The sequence below is a fragment of the Medicago sativa genome, chromosome 4 (genome assembly GCF_051527215.1).
Source record: "Medicago sativa cultivar Bolivia chromosome 4, Bolivia_mono, whole genome shotgun sequence".
Lineage (NCBI taxonomy): Eukaryota > Viridiplantae > Streptophyta > Magnoliopsida > Fabales > Fabaceae > Medicago > Medicago sativa.
The window spans coordinates 67,222,695-67,246,836 of NC_140752.1; the positions used below are offsets into that span (position 1 = coordinate 67,222,695).

General features: G+C 31.3%; 3 protein-coding genes and 2 pseudogenes across 4 annotated transcripts; 3 read left to right on the forward strand and 2 right to left on the reverse strand.

The window, feature by feature from the left end:
• Positions 1-1,271: 1,271 nt before the first annotated feature.
• LOC146930985 (uncharacterized) lies at positions 1,272-4,397 on the reverse strand (annotated as a pseudogene). The gene is made up of 5 exons (XR_015006551.1): positions 3,594-4,397; positions 3,373-3,508; positions 2,586-2,861; positions 2,389-2,496; positions 1,272-1,883 (listed from the first exon to the last, which is right to left on the reverse strand). The product of XR_015006551.1 is annotated as an uncharacterized LOC146930985 (transcript).
• A 5,777-nt stretch (positions 4,398-10,174) lies between these two features.
• LOC146930986 (protein neprosin-like) lies at positions 10,175-12,659 on the reverse strand. Its single transcript, XM_085702478.1, has 7 exons — positions 12,497-12,659; positions 12,296-12,382; positions 12,015-12,209; positions 11,640-11,807; positions 11,444-11,497; positions 10,859-11,005; positions 10,175-10,616 (listed from the first exon to the last, which is right to left on the reverse strand). The coding sequence occupies exons 1-7, from the start codon at positions 12,641-12,643 to the stop codon at positions 10,242-10,244; spliced, it is 1,173 nt and encodes a 390-aa protein (XP_085558604.1). The 5' UTR covers positions 12,644-12,659; the 3' UTR covers positions 10,175-10,241.
• A 3,112-nt stretch (positions 12,660-15,771) lies between these two features.
• On the forward strand, positions 15,772-16,086 carry LOC146930987 (putative lipid-transfer protein DIR1 pseudogene; annotated as a pseudogene).
• Positions 16,087-20,497: 4,411 nt separating this feature from the next.
• On the forward strand, positions 20,498-21,484 carry LOC146930988 (putative lipid-transfer protein DIR1). The gene is made up of 2 exons (XM_085707627.1): positions 20,498-20,789; positions 21,372-21,484. Exons 1-2 carry the CDS (start codon positions 20,498-20,500, stop codon positions 21,482-21,484), a joined length of 405 nt encoding a protein of 134 aa, XP_085563753.1.
• A 1,067-nt stretch (positions 21,485-22,551) lies between these two features.
• On the forward strand, positions 22,552-23,980 carry LOC146930989 (uncharacterized). The gene is made up of 2 exons (XM_085702479.1): positions 22,552-23,443; positions 23,518-23,980. Exons 1-2 carry the CDS (start codon positions 23,228-23,230, stop codon positions 23,812-23,814), a joined length of 513 nt encoding a protein of 170 aa, XP_085558605.1. The 5' UTR covers positions 22,552-23,227; the 3' UTR covers positions 23,815-23,980.
• The last annotated feature ends 162 nt before the right edge of the window (positions 23,981-24,142 follow it).

The window sequence follows — 24,142 nt, forward strand, 5'->3', positions numbered from 1 at the left end:
CGAAAAACCTTCAAAAACCCCAATTACTACCTTCCCTCTTGTTTTCTGACCACTGCAAGCTACCATCGAAAAAACTAAATCCATCATCTCCTTCCTCTTGAAATCGTCAACAAAACCCCAAAATTTATTTCGCGGCCGGAGCAACTTTGTTGGCGGCCACCGTGCCGGAAAAATTTACTCCCTCTCTCTTCTTCTTGGTGAGTTTCATCTTCTACATTTTCCTAAGGTTTATAATAATATAATGTTGGGATTATATTCCTTTGAATTTGAGTTGTTGCGAAGATATGTTGATGAAGATTAGATTTGGAATTCAAGTATATGAAATTCAGATTTAGGTTAGATGATTTTTTATGCTAAAAATCTTGTTCCATCGCTTGTTGTATCTGTTAGGGCCAATGATAAAAATCGTCCAGAGTTCCAATTGAATGAATATGAATACTTTGGTTTTGGTATTAATTACTTTATTTTTTAAGATTAAGTACTTCTATGTTTATATTTTATAGTTCTATAAAAGTGTCTGGACTTCACTTGAGTTTATTCTTCTATTCTTAAGCATTATATAGATGAGATTATAACAGGCGACCTGAAATTCTAGTTGAGTAATGTAACAATTAAAGGTAACGAGATTGAGAGAATCAAGAGCCTATGTTTCGTTGTCTGACATTGATGATTGCAGCAATTGAATTGAGTAATGGATCAATTGAAGGCACCAAGATTGAGTTCATTAGTACAATACTAGAAAACCGGGATTTAGCAACGGAAGTTTTCTGTCGCAAAATAGGCAAAAATCCGTAGCAAACGTTTTTCTGACTGATTTTGCGACGCGGCAGAAATCCGTCGTAATAATGGGGTCGGAAAACATTAGCGAGGGAAAATCAATTCCGTCACTCATTGCCTCGGATGACAAGCGATCGCAAATCACAAAAATCCGTCGCTAAACCTCTCATAATATGGATGTGTGTCACCTAATTTTCCGTCACAAAATACCGACGTTTTAGCTATCCGTCACAAAATTCTGAGGGATAAAACCGTTGCAAATTTCTGAGAGAATACTTCCGTCGTAAAATTTCTGGGAATTTCACTAGCATCGCAGAGTTGTTGGACGCTACTGGGCATTACAACTTTTGGGAGTCTTTAAAATTCCGTCGCAAATAGGAAGCTTTTTTTTTTTGCCCTAAAAATTAGATTAGGAAATTTCTCAATTTCTTCTCAAAACACTTTTGGAATATAAAAAAAGGTGATGAAAAATTACAATATAAAATACATTAATATGATAAGATATGATAAAAATCACATTAATATTTGATAAAAAACCTTTTTGGTTGCGTTCACAAAAATCACACTACTTATCTTTTGCATGAAAATATATTGAAATAATTACTAAATAGTATTAGAACATTTACTTTAAATTAAAAGTTATAATAAAATTCTCAATAATATGATAAATAATCAACTAAGTGGACACAAATGTTGATCCTAACTCGAACGATGAGGTCGATAAGGAGGTAGATGTGAATGGTCTTGTTGAAAAGACTCCATGAATTTCTGGAACTGCTCTCGGGCTAAACGTGACTCCTCCTGTGATGCACGAATTAATTCGTCATTAGTGTTCAACCGCTCCTTGAGTTCCATGTTTTCAGCTGACATTTTAGATATTGCAGTCCTCATATGCTCATATTCAGATGGTGTGATGCCGTCAGATGATCTGGATGAAGAAGGCTTGTATTTTCTGCCTCTGTCCCCAAACCATATATGCGTCCTTTCTTGTCGACTCCTCCAACTACGTCCAAGAAGATGAAGTTATCTGATTGATGGTCATTAGACACATCATCCCCCTCTGTTTGCTGTGAGTTCCTTTCAAAAATCTGTCTTTCATATTCATCCTACAAAATTAGAGTTCGTCTTAATTCTTACGTACAAAAATATGAAATTAAATTAATTACTACAATTAAATTCTTATATAAACCAACCAATAACAACTTAAACAAATTAAAACCAGCTTTTAATTAATAACTAAGTTATCATGACTTCTTTCCAAGTGAAGAAACATAAGATCATCATGTTCAGATGTCAGAACCTGATGAACAATAATAAGCATGCATAACGTTAAAAACTATGACACAAAAGCAGGTAACATAAAACAATAAACATGATTAGATAACCAAAAACAATTATAGCACATGATGACAGAGTTATAGTGTAACAGCATGCATCAATACACATGAGGACAATTATAAATACTAATTTTAAAGTTTTTCCAATTACCTTGACTTTCCACCAGCATACCAAGTCCACCAAAGGATATAACTAATTCTAGAAAATTTTCAATTGTTTTATGTTTATTTGACAAAAGGCTGGAAATGATAATCTCATCGAATTGTAACTTACCGCAACCATTTGAGATTTGGAGGATACCCACTTTGATGGATCGCCTTTCATTTTGTGTGTCCTTATATACACCTCCCAGCAGCTTGGAGTCATGTTTGAGCTAGTTTTCTATAGTACAAAATAAATAAATAAATAGATTAGTATTATGGTTAATTTAAATCACTATGCTTTACTGCAAATAAAATTTGTTTACTTACTAATCTTTTAGAATGCTCGATTGTTGAAATTGACCCACAAGTGTGCAATGGACCATCAGAGGATCTTCTATTTTGCTTATTAACTTCTGCCTTGTCCTTCCATTTACTATCTTCCCAATTTTGTTCCAATTTTTCACGCAATTGAACAGGGATCAATTCGCCTTTGTCTATTCCTTTTCGTACCCGATACATCGTATTTTGGTACCCATCAGATGCCTTATGATGATAAGTCTTCTCTATGTCTTGCTCATGCTCAGGAAGCCACTTATATATCCTCTGCAATACAAGCAATGTAAATAATATAGGATAAACCGGACATCAAACCAGGAGCTTTGCTCTGGAACTTGTAACTCTTTTTTGAGTTATTAATATTCACCACTATTCTCTTGTTTCTATTAATTTATTATGTTTTATTGGCTCTGCTCTATCAGATATGTTCATTAAAAAGAGATTAAGAAAAGGGTGATGCTCCACCGGAGAAGCTATAGTTAGTGCCAATCCGAAAACAACATCACCTAAGGGCTGTATATATGTTAATTGGTGTAACTTTTCATTTTATAATTTTCATAAGAGACTGGTAACAAATTCCATTCCATACCCTCCAAAGTTGGGAGGGAGCCAAAAATGATGGTAGGCAGTGCGGTGGAATATAATATATACCAACAATTCCAAATAAAAAATGGACTAGAGATAACTTCAACCGACAATTCCAAATAAAAAATGGATTGAGCGACAAATCTAACAACGAGGACGTTAAACATAAGTTAGAGGAAGAGAAGGACAGTACCTGAAACTCATTATACCACAAGTCCGCAAGATCCTTGTCATTTTTCCTTAACTCTGTATAAGTTGCCCAATTCCCTTGAAACAGAAGTTTCATAATCTTTGTAATGGCACGTGGGGGCTGAACAACAGGCTCAAACCTATAAAAACAAAATTAAAAAGTAGTAAAATACAAGGATACAAGTTATTATAGAATTAAACGGAAAATATTATAAAAAATCTTACGTTAACTGTGGTCCCGGACAGATCCATATACGCCTATCAGTAGGATCTGTACTCCCAGCTATCGGATACGAATCATCACATGATGATGATGATGATGCATGTGGATCACCACCAGATACAACATCAGATGGTAAATGTGGCGGGCCATGTGTATTAGAAAGATGTGGACTTGGAGTATAGTGGGGAGATTGGATATTTGTAGGTATTTGAGAAGTGGGAGTATGAATTGTAGACATTTGTGGACTTGGAACAGAGAGGAAAGGTGGGAAATTAGTACGTGGGAAATTTGTACGTGTTTGAGATATGGGATGATGTGTCGGTTACCTTGTAGGTTTGGGAGGTTGGATATTTGAAGGTATTTTAGATGTAAGATGATGTGTAGGTTTTCTTGTAGAGTGGGGTTGTTGGGTATTTGTAGGTATTTGAGAAGTGGGAGCATGGACAGTAGACATTTGTGGACTTGGAGTAGAGAGGAAAGGTGGGAAATTCGTATGTGTTTGAGATATGGGATCATGTGTAGGTTGCCTTGTAGATTGGGTTGTTGGGTATTTGTAGGTTGCTTTGTATATTGAGGTGGTTGGGTGTCTGCAGGCTTATGTGCTTGAAATCTAGAAGAATGTGACAAAGTAGTTTTATGCTTACCTCCCCCATTTCCCATAACTTTGTTGATGCTTATACCAACACCTCTTCCACTGCCCCTTGTAATATCATTGTCTTCCATCTATCTATACACATACAAAACTAGGTAATTAACTACTGTACATAAAAAAGTTAAAAGGCACACAAAATTAGACATGGGCATAAACAAGTTAAAAGGCACACAAAATTAAAACATAAGCACAATTAGCATTTTCCATTAATATGCATAAGAATCACACATAAGGATTTTTAAAAATTTTTTGACATAACAATAGAAAAAAGACTAGTTTGAATATGTATATTCATCATCTTCTTCTTCTATTTCTTTTTCTACTTCTACTTCTTCTTCTTCTTCTTCTTCATAATCCTTCTCCTCCTCCTCAAACTCGCCATATTGTTCTTCTATCTCTAAATCAAGTTGGTCCAAGACAGAGATTGGTACTACTTCTTCTTCTACACCATTAGTGTCAACAATGCATTGTTGAAAATCATCATCTGAAACAAACACAGACATTTGTTGTTCAGCATCATCCTGGTATGCATGAGTTATTTCAGGTACATTTTTTTCCAAAGATTGAATTGTGTTGCGTGCTTTGGTTTTGATGACACCGAACCAACCTTGTTTCCCTTCAGGAAGGGATGTAAATTACACTTGCTCTACTTGATGGGCTAATATAAAAGGATCATAATTGTTATATCTCCTAGATTTTTTTTATTTCAACGTTTCCATAGTTATCTATCCCTGTCCCTTGAGAACTAGGATCAAACTAATCTTTTAACCTCTTTTATTCTACAAAAGCCTCTATGTAATGTAATTATAATGTTGATTAAAACAATGAAAGTCTGCAATTTAGATTTAAACTTTATGCACAGACAATTATGAGTTGGAAATATTATTTAACTTTTTCAATTTCAAATGCGAGAATGAATATGTCAATTTTAGGAATTAATAAAACATTGTCTTGCAAAGGATGAATATATCAATTTGAGATTTGAGGAGGGCAGTAGTGTTCTAAAAGTTGAAAGGAGAGTTAATCAAACATGTAAATGAAGAAACATGGGATTTGACAAGTCTAGGTTTTATTTGATTTTTCCTTTTTATAGCACTTAAAAATGATTTTAATTGGTTGACCGTGAATTTTTTTTTAACTGTCGGTATTCTAATTAAACTCAAAACAAAAACAAAATTATCTATCCAGAATCTGTTCTCCCTAATTAATAATTAAAAATAATAAAATTAACCATCCAAATTCGATATACTAGTTTGAAGCAAACAAACAAAAAGAAAAACAAAATTATCTATCCAAAATCTGTTCTCCCTAATTACTAATTACAAAAAAAAAAATTAACCATGAAGCAAACAACACAGAGAAGGGGATTCAACTAAAAAAGACAGGCCAAAAAATCTTCACTAACTAAAACATATAAACCTATAAAACAACCCAAATCAAAACCTTAACATATAGGCATTCAAATTGTGCATACCCAATTCAGTTAACATAGTTTACAACATAAAAACAAGAGAAGGAGAAAAGAGTTTGGAACATGTTTGCAGCAGCCAAGTGAGATGAGCTAAGTGAGCAACGACCCGAGCAAAGTGAAGGATTCAGGAACCTGTTTGCGGCAGCAAAGTAAGATCAGCGATAATCTGATCGAAGTGAATTGATGATTGAAGGTTTTGGGAATTAGATTGATGAAGTGAAGATTTAGGGCAAATGAATTTGGAAATTAGAGAGGGGAAATCAGATTAGGAACCGATTAGGGGACCTGTTTGGGAGTTAGATTGATGAAGGATGAATGGATTTTGGTATTTGTTACAAATCTGATGAGCGATTACTGATGATGGATGAATGAGGAAAAAATTTAGTTTTGTTATGTATCTGTTTGTTATAATAATAATGAACGATGTGAGGGAGAAAGTGGTGTTTTGTTATTTATATAATAATAATAATAATTTTTTTTGAAATAATAATAATAATAATAATAATCTATCACAGTATATAATTGGGAGAAAGAATGTGTTATTGAAAAGATAAAAAAAATAATTATATATTTTTAATAAACAATTTTTATTATATTTGTTATTTTTTTTAATAAATTTTATATTTGTTATATTATTGTTAAAAGATTAACGCAATTTGTTACCTATAATAATGAAACCGTCGTATTTCAAAAATTCAAGTTTTTTTTTTATAACAAACTTTTGTTACATATAATAGTGAGAGTAGAAATTAGATAAATAAGACTGTAATGTTGTTAAAAATTTAAACGAAGAAGCGTATTATCAATTTGAGTTGAATTTTTTTCGAGAAATGGTTGAAGATTTATTTGAAAAGATTTCAAGAAAAAAATGGCAACGAAGAAGAAGAAGAAATTTTACCAAGAGTGCTAAGGGATTTTGATTTAAACGAAAAAGCAGGTTGCGAATTTGATTTGAACAAATTTCCAGAAGAAGGAGAAGAATCTTCCAAACATGAGTTTCAACCTTTGATTAGGAAGATGTTAAGAAACTTTTTCCTAAATTTTATTGAACGTCACTAAGCATAAGGAGATTTTCCGACGGACTCAGTGACGGAATATTTAGAGACGAACATATACCGTCGCTATTCCCCTCACAAAATCTGATCCGTTCGAATTACTGACGGAATTTGTGACCGAAATTTAGCGACGAATATAACCGTCACAAAATCCATCACTAATGGTATAATTATTAAAAACCTCACAAAATCCATCACAGTTTGTGACGAATTATATCTCCTCACAAAATTCCGTCGCTAAAACCGTGTTTTCTAGTAGTGGTAGTGTTCTTTTTGCTTCTCCTCTATATAATTACTCTCACATGTACCATTTTATTTTGGTTGGTTCCATTTGTTCCCTTGAAATTATGTGTTTGTATTTATGTGGTCTTGATTTTTTTTACTACATATATTAGCTCTTTGTATGTCTCCCAATTGTGAATTTTGAATCTAGATAATTTCTTTTTGCTTGTAAGTGTTGTAGAAGTGGGTTTGAGGATAACTTTTTTTTATGGCTCTTATCATTTGAGTTTCCTTGAGAAACGGTTTTTCAAATATTGTTGTGGTTGTTGGAGTCTCCTTCGTTTGAAAATATTGACTAGATATCAAGAAGACATCAAATTATACAAACATAGCTAGTTATGTTGATATTGAGGGTAGATAATATATATATATATATATATATATATATATATATATATATATATATATATTTCGTGTTATGGTTTCAATATATGTGTGTGATTATGTAACTATCTGTCTCTTGGTGGTGCTTACAAAAATGTTGTTATTAGAGTTGTCTAGATGAAGAAAAGACAATTATTTATTCAATTAAGTAAGTAATACACTTCAAGTTGTTGTGAGATCTTTAGTTCTCCTATCCAAATTTGAATTGCCCACTCAATGTCTTTTCCCTCCCTCTATTTCTATTTATAGACATTTAACTAATTACAATTAACTAGCTCCGCTAAAAGGCATACTAAATAATAGAGAAAAACTAACTCCCTATTCTTTTGTTTCTTATCAAATTTGGTTTGAATTTTAACATTATTTATGTGTTCTTTTTTAGTTTACGGCGAGGTTTTGGAAGAACGTGTGGTGTACAAAAGCTCCGTTCTTCTCTTTGAGAAGAGATTAATAGTGGTTTTAATGGTTTTTTCACTATACTGGAATGCTTGAACAATTGTACGATTCATAAAGAACATATATCATTTTACATGTCTATTAACATAATGAGAACCTGATAATTATTCTCCCACATAGTATATATCTTTTTAATTTAAGAATTATTAAAGTAATAAAAAAATATTTGCAGTTATATTGATGTGCAAATCTAAATAACCATGTATTAAGTTGAACATAAAACTCTAATGCTACATATGTATATTAAATTTTTGTTCCATGGTGTTATGTTTTGGTTGCGAAGTGTGTTTGTATAAAATAATTGCGGTGCAAGAAATTTAGGTTATGTATATTTGTGGGGAGAAAAACTTTTTTTTAAAAAAATAAATAGATATTTTAAGTCAGTTAAATTTGTAACAGCTGTTAAAAGTAATATTTTAGTGTCCACACACTCCTAACGTTTAGTGTTTAATTTTAGATGCACTTTAAATAGACTTTTAGCTTCAATTTTAGCTTCTATTTTTATAGAGGGTATTTTAGTGTCAGTAGAAAACTAGTGTTTAGCTTCAAGACTTTTATTGTTGTCAATTTTTTGGATGCTATGCAAAGTTGTTAGCGTCCAGTTTTTGTCTTACAGCGTTCTGGTTTTTGTTGACGCTAAAATCCTTTTTTCTTGTAGTGATCAAAACAATCCATGATATATATGGATATGTCTTCTTTAATGTTTATTTATTTTCTCTTTATGATTACTCTGCCATGAATGAAATAAGTAAGATGATATAATATATAACACATCTTTTTAAATTTGTAGGAAAGTAGTTCTATGCTGCATTTCTGAAAAATTGCATGGGATTGTTTGCATCAAAGATTAAAAGGGTCAAACAACACTTTATATGAATGTAAAAGGACAGTGTTAATGCCATCAATAATCAACATGAAAGCACCTCGGATTTGTCAGATAAACTTCCGTAAGGAGATTCAGCTTTGGAAATCAAGGAAGCTATTTTGGAATGTGGTGCATAAAATGTATAGGCAAAGTGAATGAAGTCAAGGAACTTAAAAGAACATTTGGTGATATAAAGCACGACACGAGGGGCCGTCACAACTTATACAAAATGAAAAAAACTCGCGAACTGGAAAATAGTGGCTGAAATACTTTCTCGTGATTTTTGGTTTGTATGTTTGGTCCTGCATAAGCTAAGCATATATTTGGATATACATCAAATTTTCCATGTTTGCTTGAAACCACATAGCTTCTTTGAAATCACGGTAGAAATATATTACATCTTGACGTGAGTTTGTAATCTCAAACGCCAAACCAAATGCTCACTTAGTATGTGTTTGGTTTGGAGGCGATAAGAATTGACTTTGATAGAATAGAGTTTGAGAGAATTGATTTTGGTTAGAAGCAAGTTAGATGTAAATTGATTTATGATTGTATACACTAACTTAAAAATGATTATTATGAGTTGATGTTGTTTGGATAGTTTGAATCAAAATTGATTTAAAACTAAATATCACATTATCATTCTCATTTAGATAATTATTTCAACTTATCTAAAATCATAAATGGATTTTTATTGGTTTACAAATTCATTTTAAAATAATATTAATTTAGAAGAGTTGTTTTTAATATAGTTTTTTTATTTTATCAATTGAGCTATTTTTTAATATAATGTTTAAGAATCAAAGGGTGTAAAAAAAAAGCTTCAAACCATAATTTCATCCACCATAAAAGAATATGTATAATATAATCGAGCATCATTGCTCCGTAAAAGGAAGCAGCATCCGTCATTATAAACAACTTCCGTCAAACAAATCTAGCACCAAGAAACCAGACACCTACTTGCCCTAAAAAACAAACTTAGCAAGACAACAATTTCTCATTCAAAACCCTCCACCCCTTGTTCTCTTCTTTGTCTTCTTTCTATTTTTCAACTATGGCAGCCACTTATAAATGGTAATAAAGAGAAGATGGCCTTGGGAAACAAAAATGAAATTCATAATTGATTCAGCCTAACGCAGAAGCTCTGAATCATAGCTTGAACTCACGTTTAAAGAGTCATCGTATGATTTCAAATTTGATTTTGATCTTGCCCAAACATCACAAAAAAGAAGAGAAAGTCGTGAAGGCCAGACTCGCGTTTAGAGAGCGTATATGATAAACCAAACATACACTTAGTTGAGTTATGTTTTTTGAGTTTGTTTACTTGATTTTTAATTGTTCTCATACCTCAAATTTAGAGTTGTTTGTAAGTTAGGTTAGATCAAATTTGAAAAATAAAAAATAAAAAAAATACATCGTAGTGGCGAGGGAAACCTTATTCTATTATGAAACTTGAATCAAGCTTGATCAAAATTTAAATTATTTTCAGCATACACCGCCAGGTTCTCCAACATGAATATTATACCCTAATATTTTCTTTTCATTGGTATCATCGTGATTATCAACCCCATAGCATTTAGGGGCATCCGTGGAACTTTCTACCACTCCTACTCCTGCAGGTATAGTATCAGATAAAGATTTATCACGGTATGTAACTTGCCTAAAATAACACGCATGATCGAATATGTTGTCGGGAAGGTATCCAGAACCCATTTGAGGACTAGGAGTACCCGCACGCGTCATTGTTTTACCGCTCCATCCGACTTCGCCAGCTGCATCCAAGTTATTGAATAAAGCTGCTGGAAAATAACCAACATTTTCATCTTCTATGTTTACCCACCAATTTTTGGTATTTCGGTCCTGCACAAAGTCCATAAACTTTTGTGAATATAAGTATGCAATACTTCATACATCATAAGCAAAATCTATCATTATGTTTATCAAGAACTTTAATTGTTAAGATCTTATACAGGTAGTATATAATCCAAACTTCTCTAGCTCTTATTTTAACATGTTCAATTTTGATAATGTAATTAGTTAATATTTTTCAAAATAATTATGTATAAAGCTTAATTTAGAAATTTAATAGTAAAGAGAATGACCTTGAAAATAGAAATTTTCATCTCAGTCATCTGTCCACCATAGACAGATGTGTCTTCCACTCTGTTTCCAATTGCATATGCACTGGAGATTTGGACAAAACCCGGACATAATGTGTTGTAGCATCCAGTATTCTTAGAATTATCTGACTGTCATGTTTCAATATGACATTTTTGAAATAAATAAAATAATTTTTTTCTTGTCAACCTCAAAAAAAAAAATAATACAAGACTCAAATAAAATAAAATAGATATTAATATAGCGAGTACAACTTTCTGTAAACCAACAATGTTTTGTATTGTTGTAAATTTGAGAAGAGAAAAAAAAAGAGTTCTAGGGACGAACTGATAAAATTCAAGTCTCTAGTGTAGGAATTCTAATGATTTAGAATATAATTCGATACAAAGGAGAAAATAGTGTTGAATGAGAGTTTTAAAGTTTAGAGAGAAAAGGATAATTGTTGAAATGATTGATTGATTGCAAATGAGACACAATGCCAAGTTTAAATACAACCCTCGAGACTAAAAGAGTAAAATGACGTAAGCTAAATATTATTTAAAATTATCCAATAGTTTACATTTTCTTACCGTCCAAAATGAGTAGACATGAGTTGCGGTATTTCCGTGTAACTGAGGAGATACCTGAAACCAAAGTTGTCATTAAATAGATTTTCAAATATCACTGCTCTATTTTGAATGCCATGAAAATGATTACGTTTAATACTTCATGCACGTTCATAATTATGGTACTAATATTTTCAAAATACGATAAATCAAAACTTACATGCCATCCAACGGCAATTTTGTTAGTAACACCTCCCTCTCCATTTTGAACCCACATATAAGATGAACTTGTTTGAAACTCTGAAACTCTTGGATTCCAAATGCTATTTATTCCACTAACTCCATAATAAGGACTACCGGGAATGTTTTTGAGAGAAACTTGAGCAACCTTCAAATTAAAAGGGTACGTTTACAAAATTAGTTAAGATTCATATCAAATTATTTGCATATATATTTTGTGTCAACCCTGATAATCTAAAGTTCAATTGAGAGAAAAGTAAAGTCTCAGCAATGATTTTTCAGTCAGGATTTATTAAATATGATTTACATAAATAAACCAAAATATTTTTATTTTTATTTATAACAAAAAACTTACGTGACTAACGAGACTATCTTGAGTTAATGTATGATTATACAATAAAGATTTGGCTCGAATGAGGTCATCTTTTCTTATCGTCCGAATAGGAACGGTTCCCTTTGGGCACATGTCTTTCTCAATCTCAAATTTGAGTTTCTTTGATGAATTATTTACACTTGAGTTTTTAATTATTCTTTCAAAGCTTGGTTTCATCTACAGAAATAAAATGTCAATATTAATTAAAAATAGTATAATTTAATAAAAAGGTAGGCAAAATATCAACCGTAAAGTTGTTCCACCTGCAACTTATGATACTTTAATAAAGGATGATCAAAAGCCGGTTGTTTATAAATGTCAATACAATCAACCATGTCTCCAAACTTTGTCTACAAAACCACAAAATCAAACACACAGAAACACAAATTAATCAAATTGCATCATATATTAATATCAAACTAAACCACAAATCAAGACTATATATGCATGTGTGTGTTCAATACATGAATACTTTTGATAGGAGACTTGTTAATTAGTTTTAGTTGTCTCTCTAACTCCAAATCTTGATTTAACGTACTATGCATACCATCAACTTTGTGATAAGTACTACTAGTCACCAAACACAAGATAAAGAACGATAAGTATATCATTTTCACAGTTTTCTCGTTAAACCAAATGACTCGCGAGGATAAATCTTAATTAGTCGAGTATATTGCCTATTTATAAATAGATGCACCGTGACAAATTTAAATATTTACTATACAAAGAATATAAATAGGAAAATGCTATTTATCTAGAAAAATAGCATCAAGAATTTTTCAAGACACATGTGGCAAGTTTTAATTGCATGATTTATTTGTCTACTTCCTATTTTTCAGCTACACCTCCTTGAATTGTGGCAAATAGTGCATTGTGATTGGTTGCTCTTTATTCTTGAAGAATTCTTGATGTTTTTTTTCTAGAGATATAGCATTGCTCATATAAATATAGTAAAATATCAGGTCGTTAATTTTTTTTTTTTTTGAGAGATATCAGGTCATTAATATGAGTTGAATACTTTGTTTAAAAAAAAATGAGTTGAATACTTTTTTTGTTTATACCTTGTGGGGGAAATATTTCTACACTCGTAATACATTTCCTGCTATTTTTTTCTTCAATCTCGATCTATAATCTACTTAATTATATCTACATTATAAATTTAGTATCTTTCAAAAAAAAACATGAAATTAGTAATTATTTGTTTCTACACTCATAATACATTTCCTACTATTTTTTTCTTCAATTTCGATCTATAATCTACTTAATTATATCTACATTATAAACATTTGTCAAGTAAACCATAAAAAATATATGCGACGTCTTAAACATGAATTTAGTATCTTTCAAAAAAAAACATGAAATTAGTAATTATTTGTTTACTTAACACACTACATACATCCCTTGCTACATGCGACGTCTTAAACATGAATTTAGTATCTTTCAAAAAAAACATGAAATTAGTAATTATTTGTTTACTTAACACACTACATACATCCCTTGCTACTGGATTTCGAATTATTTAAAAGCATCAATTTTTAAATTGTTCATGTGAGCTTAACTCAAGTGATTGTGACAATGCATTGTAATATGCAAAAGTCGGATTTGAAAAGGTGAATTTCTAACCACAATAATACTTGACAACAAAAACAATTTTTAGATCAAACCTTTCTTAGCACGAAACAATCAAAAATTTTAATAGCACCGACACAATTTGTTTTTTTTTTTTCTCTCCATAAAACCTGTAAATAAAATGAAATATAATATTTTCTAAACATTCAATTTGATTTTTCTCTCCATAAAACCTGTAAATAAAAGGAAATATAATATTTTCTAAACAGTCAAATGAACCTTGCTATTTTCTCCATATAAGATGAACTGGCAATGTTTACAAGGATATTTTTTTTTGAGGGAATACAAGGATAATTTTTTTTTTGAGGGAATTACACAATTTTTGCAATAAAAAATTACAACAAAATCCTATCAAAGCCACACATTTATCCAAGCACCTAATACATCCAAACGACTAAAGTTGTTGTGGTGAAGAAAATTTAAACTAATTTTTCATATTTATAATATCTCTCTATCTCTTATTTATTCTTACTATTCAATATGAGACTTAGATGAGCATCCACTTTGACACAACATATCCTCCTTTCATTTAAAGTCTGACATTTCGTAGCTTTGTTATAAACTTCATCAACACAAAGTAAAAATTATCCTCATTACTTAGCATATTTGTAGAATGAGCACTATTCATCTCTTCTTTCTTCTCCTTTTGACTTCACAAATCTTCCATTAACATATATGTGACCAAACTCTTCCCAATAATTGCGTACAAAAAAAAAAAACTTCACAATAATGGCACTCGGCAATACTTATATCTTTTGGTTGAAATCTTCCACCAAATTGATCACCATAATTCTTTTCATTGCCCACGGTTTAATTATTGTTATCTGATTGTCTTCGGAATATTTGTTATTCAACTTCATAAAGTAGCCAAAAGAAAATTACAAATAAGATGATAGCTAACATCTCTTCAAATGACTAGTGTGGCAAACTACTCTTCTCTTCACACAAGAAGCAAAAGGAAACATAAAAAACAATTTACAAAACAATAAAATATTTTATTGCTCTCAACTTGCAATTAATTACAAGGATAAAATTGCAAATCCTCTCAATTATAATTTTTGCATGTGAACATTTCAAACCTTCTCAACTACTTTTTATTCACGAAAAAATTGCAAACTTACTCAAAGACAGTACACCCCGAATGCCTAGTTGTTGTGGTGGTGAAGAAAATTCATACTAACTCTCCATATTATGTTTATTTATAATAACTCTATCTCTTATTTTGTTGTGTTTATGCACATGAGTAGCTTGTGGGTCGTGATTGGTGGTAAATAAAAAATTCAGTCATGATTTTAAACATTGATGGACAAAATTTACCAACACATAAACTATAACAATAATTGTCTCTCTCAAAAAAAAAAACAATAATTGTCTTTTTTTTATTTTACAAGAAACTAAAATAATTGTCTGATGAATGTACCTTTGAGACATCACATATATTTTTTGCAATAATTGTCTGATCATGCAATATATTATATCTGTTCATAGTATAACACGTTTAATCTTGTCTTTTCCATTCCAATTACGACATTATAAAGCTTGTCCCCACGGGAATCTAACGAGTAAACTACATAGTTATTTTTTGTTTTGACCAAACTAGAGAGCGTAGAATTAACTTATTATTATCTTTAATATATTATTATCTGCATGAGTAAATATAAAAAATAAATTTTTTTTTGAGGGAAGAAAATATAAAAATATTAATCACTTACTTACACATTTATATATATATATATAATTATTCATTCGCACTCTTATTAATCTTATTTAAAAATTCAACTTCCTTACTCAAATTACTCTTCATCTCATTTAATTGCATAAAATAAAGTAGACATAATACAAAGGATATTTTAATATACCGTCATTGAATAATATACGAAACAAATTATTTTTTATTTATTCTCTCAAAAAAAAAATTATTTTTTATTTATGTTTTTTTACCATTTATACGTGTGAAATTTTACTACAGAGAGAATATATTTCATTCACACTTTTTTCTTATGGTATATTCACACACACGTTAAACAACTGAAACCTCCACCAATATTTCTACTCAAATCCTTTTTTTTGTTGAAAATATACAATTTATTTTTTATATAGAGAGAGATCAATGGATTCATACAAGAAGGTTATGATTGTGGTGATGTTGTTGGCCATTGGTAATGCTATGTTTTCTACTAGTATAACGATTTGTAACTTGACTAGAGAAGAACGGGAGATATGCGAGCCTTACGTGAGTGGGGAAAAATCTGTTGATGCTACAAGAAAGACATCCAAAGCATGTTGCAACGTTATGGCCAAGGCTGATCTTGAATGCTTCTGTCGTTACAAGAATTCAATATTGCTTTCTTACTATGGTATTGATCCTAAACTTGCCCTAGAACTCCCAGTTAAGTGTAAGCTTAGGAAGTCCTTCAAGTGCTAGCCATGTGTAGGGTAACGTATATGCAAGGGCTACTATTTTTTTCTTCTTCATATTAGTTAATGATAGAATATCAAAAATATCTTTCATACCATGTTTATGCAATTAAATGATATGAGTTACTAAATTAATAATGTAATTCATGATTTTTCTTTTATTTTCCCAAATTTATGTTTTTATTTTTGGCAGCAAACTTCGTTGTTAGTATGTTATGTTATTGGTCTTCACAAATATTTTTTGATCTGAGGAAAGTCGGCTAAATCCGAAACATAAATAAATGTTTAATCATTGCAAATACGGGTAATCAAACAAGTTAATAGGTAAATACATGTTTTTATGGGGTTGTTTCAAAAATGTGTCCGGATTAGATTTGGGTTTTAGGAACGAAGTTGGTTGATGATGTAAGTTAAATAGATCGAATGTAAAATGACGTTTGAATTTGAAAGATGGAAATTGTAATGTTGCTTGAACTTAATTGTACGTGGAATTGAAAACACGTTAGAAAATAAATTTGAACTAAGAAAATGAAGGTACAAACAATGCCGGAACCGAAAACACGACAAAAAATGTAAATTAGTTTACAGTTAAATCACAGGAATTGAAAAGAATTTGGAAGCAATGGGAGGAATACATAATGTTATGGAAAGGTTGAATTCATTTCTCCTTAGGAGCAGGCTTTACAAATAGTAGTTATAAATAGTAGTTTGACAAATGACCAAAATTTGTGTCGATTGATGACTGAAAATGTCTACCACTGACATTCATTTCACGAAATGATGTATTTTTTGTTATGTGTTTCATATGTCACGAGTTCAATAAGAAGTCATACCTTTTAAAATTTGCGTCGAACTAGGGTGTTGAGTACAACACCTCTTAAAATATCGGGACTATTCCACTAAGGGTTCTAAGAAATGGTTTGATAGAGTAAAGAAAGCAAAGAGTTGTTTATTGGACTACTTGGGAATTTTTGACTTTATCAGAATGTATTGACCCCCTATTAAAGTTGATATGCCGATGGTGGAAGCATGCAGCTTCCTATTTCAACCTAATAATACTCACAATTTCAACCTCCCATACAAGATGTTTAGCCTAATACTCTTTGACATGTTGGCCATCACCGATCTTTGCCTAATGGCATTGTCGTTGACTCATTTGTCTATCCCAACAATGTCTTTCATGTTAGTTTCCGGCAACACTAGTTTAGAACCTTTCATATCTTACCATGCCAAAGATGAAGGTGACATTCTGGTGAAGAACATATGTCTCCTTCCTTCGTTATTGGTTGCCGGTTCATATTTTATGTAGTCGGTCTATGTCCATTAATTGTCAACAAACTTGCTCAATATGCCTCAAAATTGTGAAAATTGTTCGTCATTATTCACACTGCAAATATTTACTGTGATAGTTTGTTTCTTGCTTATAATTGTTTGCAATGATTTTTCTTAAAGTTGATCCTCTTTAATGTATTGATTCTCTAGCAAGTTATTGAAACTTTGACTGAATCAATTTTCAATTCAAATACTTTTTTTTACAAGAATTCAAATACTTCTATAGCTATTTTTATGTAGTGTTGTGTGTTTTGCAATCGATCTTAGCTATTTGTGTTACAATCGATCCAATTGCGTAAAATTCATTAAACTTTTAAACAAAACCACGCTTGGCCGTAAAAGAGACGAAAATCTACCCACCCCTCTAGATTTAGATAGGAAACATAGTGTAACATATATATATATATATATATATATATATATATATATATATATATATATATATATATATATATATATATGAGGGCTATTAACTTGCACCCACCTAAAAACACTAAGGTACAAGTTAACAAGCTGCACCTACTTATACTTTACTAAAACACCATTTTGTCTCTATTAAACTTTATTTTAATTAAAAGGACATTTTTGTAAATAGCATAAATAATATTTGTTTATAATAGAAAAACATGGGTGTTTTGGTAAATAACTAGTAGGTGCATCTTGTTAACTTGCACCTTAGTGTTTTTAGGTGGGTGCAAGTTAACAGCTCCCTATATATATATAGGGTTATGATAGAAGACACCTTTTATGAAGGTGTCTTTTATCAAGTTACTCTATGAGCATTTGCGAAAAGACACCAACTTACTTTTAGGAAGGTGTCTTTTATCAAAGTTATAACTAAAAAGTGAAAATCACACCTTAAGGTGTGACTTGATAAAAGACACCACCAAAGGGTGGCTTGTAACATAACCCATATATATATATATATATATATATATATATATATATATATATATATATATATATATATATATATATATATGGGGTTTGCTAGGATACACCCACTAGATTTTATTAAGGTGTGTTTTAGCAAAAATATAACTAAAAAGTTGTTAAATACACCTTAAGGTGAATGTTGCTAAAACACACCTTCTAAAAAAATAAGTGGGTGTATGTTAGCAACTCCTATAGGCATTTGCTAGGATACACCCACTTATTTTTTAGAAGGTGTGTTTTAGCAAGTTATAACTAAAAAGTAGTTAAATACACCTTAAGGTGTAACTTGCTAAAACACTCCCACATAAAAACTAGTGGGTGTGTTCTAGCAAATCCCTATATATATATATATATATATATATATATATATATATATATATATATATAGCAAATCATGTAAAGATCATAAATTAGGTTTAATACTCAAATTGACATGCATATCCAGTCAAATCAAATTGAAATTTGATTTGACACTCAAACTGGCTTGGGTTCCTTTTTTTTTTTTTATCATAACTGGCATGGATTCCTAATAAGTTAATTTTTTATATTATTTAAGATGACTAAATAACTTTTGTTATAATTTATCCATAATTTTTTTTAAACTAATAATTTCTCCATCCGTTTTTTGATCAAGTCTCAATCCGTTTTTTTTTTTTTGTTACATCTCCATCCGTTTTTATTATAAGACTCTGTAATATATAAATTTATATAAAAAAGTGTTACTTTTATATAATTAGCTCTAAAATTAATCATATCATAAAACCAAGAACTTTGGATTGAAAGTTTCTATCTTTTAGATAAGCCCTACAAACTGAAATATAAACTCATTTTATATATTGATACCCATTGCAAGATTAACGGTTTTATGAACTTTTATTGAATACCATTAATCTTTACTTAAAATTAAGTTATGATACCGCAACAACAATTTTGCCTAAAAAATATTATATTATGTTTTTACTAGTATATTATTTCCTATATATACATAATAGATTAGATATTTTAGCTCGATGGTTATTTCTAACATTCATTTGCAGTTTGACGTGATTGATAGATAACATTGACCGCTTGATAAAAGTGGAATGTACTTTGTCCAAGCGTATATCATTATCTTACTAGCCCGCAAATGCATCGGGCTGGAGTGGTTTCTGAGTTAATATGGCATAAGGATGTCCTGTTGAAGGTTTCCGTTTTTGTTTGACGCCTCCATCAGAACAGGTTGTCTACCAAAGATAATTTAGGTAGGCATGGTGTCTTACTTGATGAGGGTTCTCTGTGTGTTTCTGGATGTGGTGGGTGGAATCGGTTCACCATTTGTTTTTAAATTGTAATATTTTTTTTTGGTTTTCTATGGTACCTAGTTCGTGATTGGGTGGGGTTTCGGCAGTTGATCCAAATTCTATAGTGGATTTCCATCATTATGCTTATTTGTCTGGTGGTTTGAAAAAGCGGCAATCTTTTATGCGCTTATTGTGTCTTGATACAGTTTGAGTGAGTTGGCAAAAAAGAAATGATATAATCTTTAATAATAAGGCAAAATCCATGTCTCACTTGTTGGATAAGGTCAAATATTTATCGATGTGGTGGCTGAAGAAAAATGTTATAAATGTTTCCTTTGAGTTATTTGGGTGGCAACAACGTCCTTTAGATTGTTTGGACGTTGGTTAGATGTTTTTACTTTGTTTGTTCTTATTGGTGAAATGTTATATTTGAACTTTGTTGCTTTTTCTTGGCACAACTTGTACTTAGCGGAGCATCTTTTGTCGTTTAATATAAGTTCAAGTTTAGCTTGATTAAAAAAAGATTATATATTTTAGATTAGAATAAATTGTCCGATTGATGCACCTTTGAAACACCACATGTATTATATTTCGTAGTATAATATGCTTCTTGCCTTTTCCAATTCATTAAGGACATTATAATGTTCGTCACACCTGAACCTTACGAGTGAAGACGTTCCTTCACATAATTAGAGAGCATAGATGGCTAATAATATTTACAATTGGCCATAAGTCACGACTAAATTAAATTTTATTGACTAATGTTCAATTTTACATCCTATATATATAGTGGCCATTCTAATGACAATAGTGTAATGGAAATTAATCGTGAAAAATTAAGCAAAGAGATATCAATATATATTTTTAGAGATGGAAGCATGCAAGAAGGTTATGATTGTGGGGATTTTGTTGGCCATTGGTAGTGCTATGTTTGCTAATGGCGAATTGATGGTATGTAACTTGACAAGAAAAGAACGGATGGCATGTGAGTCGTATATTGCTCATCACGATCCATCCCCTACTTGCTGCTATGCTATTACCAAAGCTGATTTTCAATGCTTCTGTGAGTACAAGAAGAATGGGTGGATTGTCTTCTATGGTATTCTTCCTAGAATAGCCTTGCAAATCCCAGTTAAGTGTAAGCTTGTGGACTCCTTACATTGTTAGTCATGTGTAGTAGTAGATAGAATGCATATGCATGGGCTACTAAAATCAATAATGCATGTAATCCTTATTTTGATTGTGTTCCCTGTTTTTTTTTTTTGGTAATATGTTAGTCCTTAGTAAGTTGATTTGTTATGTTAGTACAAGAGTTTAAACTTTGGACCTTCTCATATTCCTTCAGATGTCTCAATTCAATTGCTTTAGTTATGTTTTATCTACAATGTTATGTTTTATTTTAATTTGATTTGATCGTTTCCATGATCGTGAATTGTATGTTGTAAAGTTATTGGATGTTTGTGATGGTGAATCCAATTTTATTGAGTCTCGACATCTTTCGTCAATGGACATCGTTGTGGATCAAATATTCCACAATCATTTGCATATGATATTAAGTTTGAGTTGTGTTGCTATCATATAGTTGCACGTGAAGTTTACTTGGAGTTGCATTACTCTTATGTAGAGTCTGCATTTTAGACTCATTGTGCATCATCATTTTTTGTATGCAGAATGTTTATCTTGATGTCATTTAAAATACCATGTATGCTTGAATGTTTTGTTTCTATATGTATGTTGTTTTTAGATTGTGACCCTTTATCTCTACCTGTGGAACTTTGGGCTATGCCCTTGGATGACTTTGAGCACGATGTTGTCGACTGTCACGCTGGTGACGGTGACAACCATAGACTGGCCTGATAGAGGTATGTGTCACATATAGCGGTTTGACTCAGCCACAAATGCCATGACGTATACAGGCATGGTGGTTCTCACTAGTCGGATAGTTGGAGAAGTGTTGCATGTGTCGAAAAAAATTGAGGAGGTTCCTTACTTGATTCCTACTGAGGTTGTGATCGAGGAGTTGAGGGCAGAGGCTAGGGGATCCGAGGAGTTTGCTGATGATGTGGTTGGAGGAGAGGGTTTTCCCTCGGCCGTTGGGGAAGTTCCACAATTTAGCTGTTTTGAGAGATCCTTCCGTTCTTGTGCCGATTGTTAAGGAGTCTAGAGTATATTGTTGTCAGTAGTGAAGATCTTGGTAGAGTCAATGACCCTAAGGTGCCATGGTTGATATCACCTTCTAAGGTGGATGTTGTTCCCATTAAGGAGAGGACACCGAGTGTGGTGGAGTCGGTGGGACAAACATTAATGTCTCTAGCTAGTTCGAGGTGGATGCTCCGGTGTGGACCCTGTCTTCTACGGTGGACTTAAGTGTTTGTTAGTTCCAGTGGAATTTGTGACTATCCTTTTGGCGAGTGTGGCAGCACCCTTGTTGCTGTTTGAGTTTTCCATATTACCGAACATAGGACTTGCGGTGTAATGTTAGGAGAAAAAACAATACATTTGTGATGTTAAAAATTCGGGACATTAAACGAATGCATATCCAAGGTCTCCGTATATGTAGTTTTGTCATTTTGAATGTTTTTGTTTCATTGAGTACTAGTAACATACCCGTGCATCCGCACGGGTACTGGTTTGTCGGGGGCGATTTAGGCAGTAAAAAATTTACAATTACTAATTATGTTTATTGCAATTATAATTCTAAATGTATTAGGGCACTTGTGTGAGTATTAATATTAGGATACAATTGTAGAATCAAACATTATGACTAATTCCATATGCATGTATGACGGTTCAAATTTGCTGTAGTTCAAAATATAGTTAGGAAATAATTATGGGATCTATTTGACAAAATATGTGTCACATAATTTAATAAAATTATTATAAGTGCATTGAAATTTTTTTAAAAAGTTGTTGAAGTAAATGTAGTAATACCTCTGCGTAGATTGTTATGAAGTATGGTAGATTAGACTAAGATGACATCAATGGTGCTACACTGCAATAGACCGATCTTTGATTGACTGGTAGTGCTCTTATTGATGAAGAACTGTATTCCATGTATTTTTTATTACTGTTGTATGTTTTGTAAATGAAGTTGTATTTATATTATATTATCCATAGGACATTTATTGTATTTTATCATTTATAGAAAGTGTATTATTATTAAAAAAAATTTGTTGTGTCTTACTACTGAAGTGTATTCGAATTATGTTGTATGCGTGATTTAATGGTAGCATTACAATATTTTTCAGGAATTGAAAATGAAAAATTATGTAAAACATTTATCTATCCTTCTTAATATAAGTTAAAGGCATGCATTGGCATAGTGTTATACGGAAGATGTATATTTTTTTATATTACAATGATAGACATATTGCTTACCTAATTACTATAATAGACATATTGCTTAACTAAAAGGGGTGAGAATATCAATAAACCGAATGTAAATGCTGTATAAGAAATAGTTGGGCCTTTTTGTTACCGGGTCATGAGTAATATCAAACTTAAAATTGGCCCGATTTCAGGTTATAAATAGTCATCGTCACATCCATTTGTTGCTTATTATTTAGCACTGCATACTTTGATCTGTCTTTGCATTTTAAGATGTCTTCTTCCAGGAAGTTAGATTTCGATGCCTCCAGCAGCAGTGTTTACACGGGAAAAACTGGGGCAGTTGAAGATATTGAAGCTGAGAAATCGAAAATTGTAATGGTTGACAATTATCGTGAGCCAGTTGAATTGCCTCCATTCTTGAATGTTAAGAAAAATTCTTGGGAGATTATTGTCAATGAATATCATATTCAACCTAATCACAAACTTGTAAGTGATATTTATATAACTTTGCTGACTATTTTATATTGCATTAATATCATTATATTGTTTAAAATATGCAGCGTCTCCCTAGTCATATTACTTATGAAGGTGTTTTGAGTTCTGAGAAGAACATTATGCTAACTCAAATTGATCGAGATCAAGATGCAGTTGATGCATTTAATTGCGAGGTTTGTGCTGAAGAAGGAGATCCTTATAAGAGATACATATGTAGTGGTTGGCATGCGTTTGTTAAGGCAAGTCAAGTTGAAGTTGGTGATAGATTATTGTTCTCCATTGAAGGTTATGATAAGAATATCTACGTTCGTTTTGTATATGAAAGTGACATTGATAGTGAATATGATAACTGGAGTAATTAAGTTGTTTGATGTAGTTTGTTTTAATTATTAGTATTTTGTAATAATGGTTGAACTCAATATCTTATTTATTCAGTTATAATTATGTATTATGAACTTTGAAGTTGTCAGTTTGTACTTGTGAAAAATTTATGTATAATAGTTTGAATTTATTTCATTATATAGTTAATTATACATGGTTAAAAGATATATAGATATATTTTTATATACCTGAATGAAAATAGCATAACATATAAAATGTTGAAATTTAATAACTTTCATAAAAGAAAAACGCATAACATGAAGTGACAAACATTAGAAATAGCACAACATATAATGTTGAAAATACAAA